Source organism: Gavialis gangeticus, unplaced genomic scaffold (assembly GCF_001723915.1).
Source record: "Gavialis gangeticus isolate Ggan-Ray unplaced genomic scaffold, GavGan_comp1, whole genome shotgun sequence".
Classification (NCBI taxonomy): domain Eukaryota; kingdom Metazoa; phylum Chordata; order Crocodylia; family Gavialidae; genus Gavialis; species Gavialis gangeticus.
In genome coordinates, this window is record NW_017729034.1 from 58020712 (window position 1) to 58025977 (window position 5266).

General features: G+C 39.4%; 1 protein-coding gene across 5 annotated transcripts in view; it reads right to left on the reverse strand.

Moving 5' to 3' along the window:
• TTC13 (tetratricopeptide repeat domain 13) overlaps window positions 1-5266 on the reverse strand; it is a 77224-nt gene that overhangs the window by 54657 nt on the left and 17301 nt on the right. For all 5 annotated transcript variants that reach the window (XM_019527395.1, XM_019527396.1, XM_019527394.1 and 2 more), the window contains one exon: window positions 1674-1739. In XM_019527395.1, coding sequence (XP_019382940.1) covers window positions 1674-1739 — 66 coding nt within the window. The remainder of the gene's footprint in view (window positions 1-1673; window positions 1740-5266) is intronic.

Sequence of the window (5266 nt, forward strand, 5' to 3'; positions counted from 1 at the left end):
CTGGGTGCAGAGGGGGGGGGGGGGCAGGGGAAGGCAGGAAGTAGCTGCAGCTATGGACTTAATTCTGGGTAGGTGCTGGAGCCTAAGCCACAGCATCCACTTGCTCCTCACCCCACTCCACCCATTACTCTTATATACAATTCTAAGAAAAGGGGGTTTTCTCCCCTTGTTAAATGGGGGTGGGGGTTTGTTTTAGGATTGAGTAAATATGGTAAAAATAATGTTTTTTCCAAAACAGTACGAACAGTATTAAGGGTAGTATTAAGAGGAACAGTAGTACTATGAGAATGTACATTTTGTCTGCTTTAAATTAAGGCTTTTTAGTCAGCTTATACTAAGGCCCTTAATGTAAAATAATGTAGTAGTTCTTAGAATTAAGTTATCAGTATAGTCCAGGGGTGTCAAAGTCATCTGGTGTGCCACTGCTCCACAGGCTGGATAAATGGTGCACAGCTGGTTCCACAGGCTGGACTGGGCCCACAAATTAATTCCCTCCCTCCTCCGCTACATGCTGGATCTAACATCCACTTTAGCTGGCCTGGGACTGTACTACTATACCAGACCTACCAGAGGAGGCACCAGATCTGGCATACAGTGGAAGGGGGGGGGGGGGCAGGTACATCCCAGACTAGCATCAAGTCAGGGAAGGAAAAAAAAGACTGCACAAAATACTTCACATAGAAACCAGCTTTTGTGAAGCAGGGCCATTTTAAACAGCTGCCAAAAACTCACAGAACCATCTAGGGAGGCAGAAATGCAAGTGCAGGTCACAGGAGTTTCTGTCAACATTCCCTAGGAGTTAGAGCTCCTGCACAATGGCATTCCCATGGAGTCACCCAATTAATCTCATGATAGAATACTTGCAGGCAATCTTACCTTTTGGACAGGGTCTGGATATCTAGCCATACTTCAAAAACAAAGTGCTAAACTTGAAAACGTATTCTTGCTTACAAAGTTTTTATCATTGATAGACAACCCTTCAAACTCTGGACTGCTGTGTTAATCTATTGATCTCTGTGTTACTACCCACTTTGGAAATGCAGGTTCAACTGCATTAAACTTTGGAAACTAAGTTAAATGGTTGATTCAAACTAAAGTTCTACCTAGTGCAACCATTGTACATCTAGTAGGAAAAAACCCAACGTAGCCAAACTGTTCATGTTAGTAATTATGGGGACTGCTACTCAAGCAAAGTAAATTCAAAATATTTTTGTATGAACCCAAGAAGTAGGCATGTATTTACAGAGGACCTCAGGGAAGAAGTAGGGCATACAATATAAAAAAAATTTAAAAAGTGACAGAATATAAAATAGAAGCTGCTTGACATAGCAAAAACTGTAATGCCATTATTAATCTCTCTGATTTTGTTCTAAACACATAAGCTATTTTTTCTTCACTATCACATCCTGTCTTTATAAAAGACATTCCTACACACAACTAGTTCTTCCCAGGTCTGAAGAAGGACCTGCTACCCCCAGTAACAAAGCATCTTTTGATGAAAGAAAAAGGATATTTCAATGTAAAAATTAACAACATTACCACCATGTACTGACAGACTCTGGGGCTGCATGAATATAATCAATTTCAATTGATCTAATTCCTGTTGCAATTTTTTTTTCTTACAGTTTACATTCAAATGTTTCTGATAAACATTTAAGTTATTAAATACTCACATGTAGTCCTTTTTTCCCATATGCTATCCCTCGTCCATAAATTGCACTAACCAGCTCTGGCTCCTCCTATTCAAAGCAAAATACAAATACAATTATATTTTACATAAACATCAGATTAAGTGAATCTAAGGTCTCTTTTCTCCAGCATGCTTTACTTTATTTGCTCCTTATTTAACACTTGGGAATTAGTCATAGCCCCCAAATAAAGATACAAAATAAAATTTATCATAACCATTATTTTCACAACTTTTAAATTGTTGCTATAATTGTCCGGGCTTGAGCACTCCATTGGGTATTTGGAAACTGAGTGAAATCTCTTCACCAAACTTGTGTTAAGTAAGTGAGGAAAAAACCACAGTAAGAACAATTTTATCTACAGTTTTTAAATTAGAGAAAAAAGTCATAGTAAAGTTGCATATAAGTACACATGTATTCCTTCTTTCTATTTAAATATATTGCTCAATGTTATTTACATAGTAAAATAAAAACTAGTAAATTGTACAAGGATGTGCAGCATGGGTCTTGCTGACTTAGCACTGTTTTTGTAAATTTAACTTTGGCAACATAGCTATGCAATCTAACAACCTTGCAACACACGATTATGAGCAAGAGCTGAACCATTTGCTCCTGGACTAGACCTGCTGCAAGAGGCTGCTGAACTTCTGAAGTCAAAGGAGCCAGTTAGTAACTCTGTAGCAGAAGCCAGGCAAGTTCTATCAGGATCAGCCACAAAGTTCTGTGTTATGCATATGCAAGCAAGTGTAATGCAAAACACTTAATAAAAAGAAAAAAAAGAGAGACTTAGAGGAAACGTGAAAAATTAGTCAAGAGAACTCATTTAAAAGAAGCTTAGCTCCTCATTTCCAATTATTAGAAAATAGAGCATTATAAATTACAATTCAATCTATGATCAGTAGAAGCTTGTTCCACTCTCACACTAAGAAAGTGCTTCCTAATTTCCAACCTAAATATCTTTATTATTATTATTATCAGTTGTGCTTGAAATCACTTCCATGGATTCATTCTGACTACAAAAACATTCCTTCAAAGATATATATGGTCCTTGCATGTACACTGCCCTCCTCTGTGCTGAAAACTTTGAAAGAGGTCTTTCCTGTTTAAGGTGAAAATAATTCTTATGGCTTTAAATTAATGTTAGTGATCATGGAAAGTTAGGGCTTGAAGGGACCTCATGAGGTCATTCAGTCCAACCTCCTACTCAAGGCAGGATCATCTCTGACTAAACCATCCAAGCCAAGTGTCTGTCTAACATGCTCTTGACAATTTCCAGGGATAGAGATACTACAGCTGCTTTATGTACCTTGTTCCAATGCTTGACATCAACATGATCAGAAAGTTCTCCTTAATCTCCAACCTAAATTTCTTCTGGTGCAGCTTGAGGCCATTGCTCCTGGTCCTGTCCCAAGGACCTTGAGTGGGAACAGATCACCCAAGCACCTAACTCCAACAAGTTAGACAGGACACAAACCTACAGTTTCACAGATTTCATAGACATTAGGGCTGGAAGGGACCTCGCAAGATCATTGGGTCCAGCCCCCTGCCCAAGGGGCAAGAAATCAGCTGGGGTCAGATCACTCCAGCAAGAAAAGCATCCAAGAATTTCCTGATCCAAATCAGATGCATTATTCATTGTGCCACTGGTTAGAGTAACACTTTAACTTGTTCTGCCTAGGGGCCAGGCATGGCATTTTGCCAATTTAAGAACTGGCAAACTTGCTTGCAGTGTCACTACCTAACATTGCTCATGGAAAAAATGAAAAGGTGTTTGTGATGGCTTTGTTACTTCAGTACCACAGCTCCATTAGATCAGCTCTGAATATACCTGCAAATGGCAGGTTGGGAGGCAACAGGCTAATAAACAACGCCTTTACCCATCAGAAGTAGTCCTATTGTTCTTGTCAATACCATAATTTTTGCAGAACATTTCTCACTATTGCTAGTGCTGTCTACTGTCCCACCAGTAGAAACAAGACACCCATAGCTACCAGCATTTTAAACATGACACTGTGTAGATCCGCTGTGACAGGAGTTACAAAGATGGTTATAATGTTGGGGATGACCCAATAAGAACCACATCTCAACTAACACTACTTACACTGTTTCACAAGGGGTGAAACTGAATCTGTTAGTGATCATGGCAGATTCTTGGCAAAAAAGCCACTGATGTCATAATGAAAACATGTGTTAGATCTACTTGTAAACCACTTGGTTCTAAATTGCAGAAACAGAATTAGAAGTAAAAAAATTACCATAGCAAAAAAATTAACACACACTCAAGTGAAGTTTCTACTAGAAGCGCTCTGTAGGTACCCCTTAGGGTAAAGCATTCCTGGCATGGATACATTTTAAACTAGTGGTAGCACTCTTCTGTGGAGGTAGTTCATCCCAATGCCTCTCACTAAATTTAAAAAAAAAAATCTATGCCAGTCAAAACAGCTTGACAGCATGGCCATTACACTTATGGCAGTCAGGAACAACTCTTCACACCCCTAACTGACAAAACTGTATTAGCCAAAGTTTGTAGTGTAGGCTCAGTCCTACTTATTTGTAAGGACTGCTAGGGAACAGTGTACTTTACTACTAAATAGTGGGTTAATGGCACACCCAATGCTGTTAGCTTGCCAGATATCAACTATTTACTAGCACAGATTTGCCCATAGAAATCTTTTTGTTTAACTTTGGGTTGTTTCCCTGCTTTAGTGTGGCTGCTAAAACACACCTCTCCCTGTGCTCTGCTAAATATTTTAGTGTTTGGTACTATGTTCATTTAAAATGTATTTATGGAATGAACATCTCTGAAGCATGATAATTCCCAGTCAGCGTCCAGTAAGCGTGACAATTGCTACGTGGTATTCATTTTCACTAAAATATGCACGATAAAAGTCTTCTGCCATATACAGACTTCACACACATGTTCACACACTCCCTCTTTACCCTTCCTAATTCTGCTGATGCGACACCTGTTCCTAACTTACTTTTTTATTAGGTTTCCTTCTGAATTCAGCGGCAGAAGGCAGGAAGTAGTCTGTGGTACACACAAAACAGGGTTTCCTACATTAAAACCCTTGTTAGAAACTTAAAAAATGACTAATTCAAGATAGAAGTCTACACATACCTGCAAGTTTTTAGGTCATGCCTTTCTGCTTTCCTGCTGAATTTGCCAGTAACCTCATTAAATTACTTAAGTTTAGTTAAATGGCACATAGGTTTCTGCTTTATATTTGAGTAAAAAAAAAAGTCACACAGTTGAATGCTATTACATCAAGATAAAGGATCATTAATAGCATTTCATGGTGTGCACTGATTACTTGTGACCAGATTGCCTTAAAAACAGACCTGGGCTTCAGTTAATTAAAGCAATTTATCCACAATAATCCATATTTATAAATCAAATTTGCCTAGGTGTGGTTATGTGTCAGCCTGTGATTTACAGAGTTTCATAGACAAGTGGTATGAATTGTGTGGGAAGGGGGCTGCAGAGGGGGAAGGGAAGGGGCACAGGGGGGCAGATCAACGGCCCCCACGGTGAGAGGGAGAGGGGCAGGCGCTGCTCAGCTGGGGCAGGGCGGGGC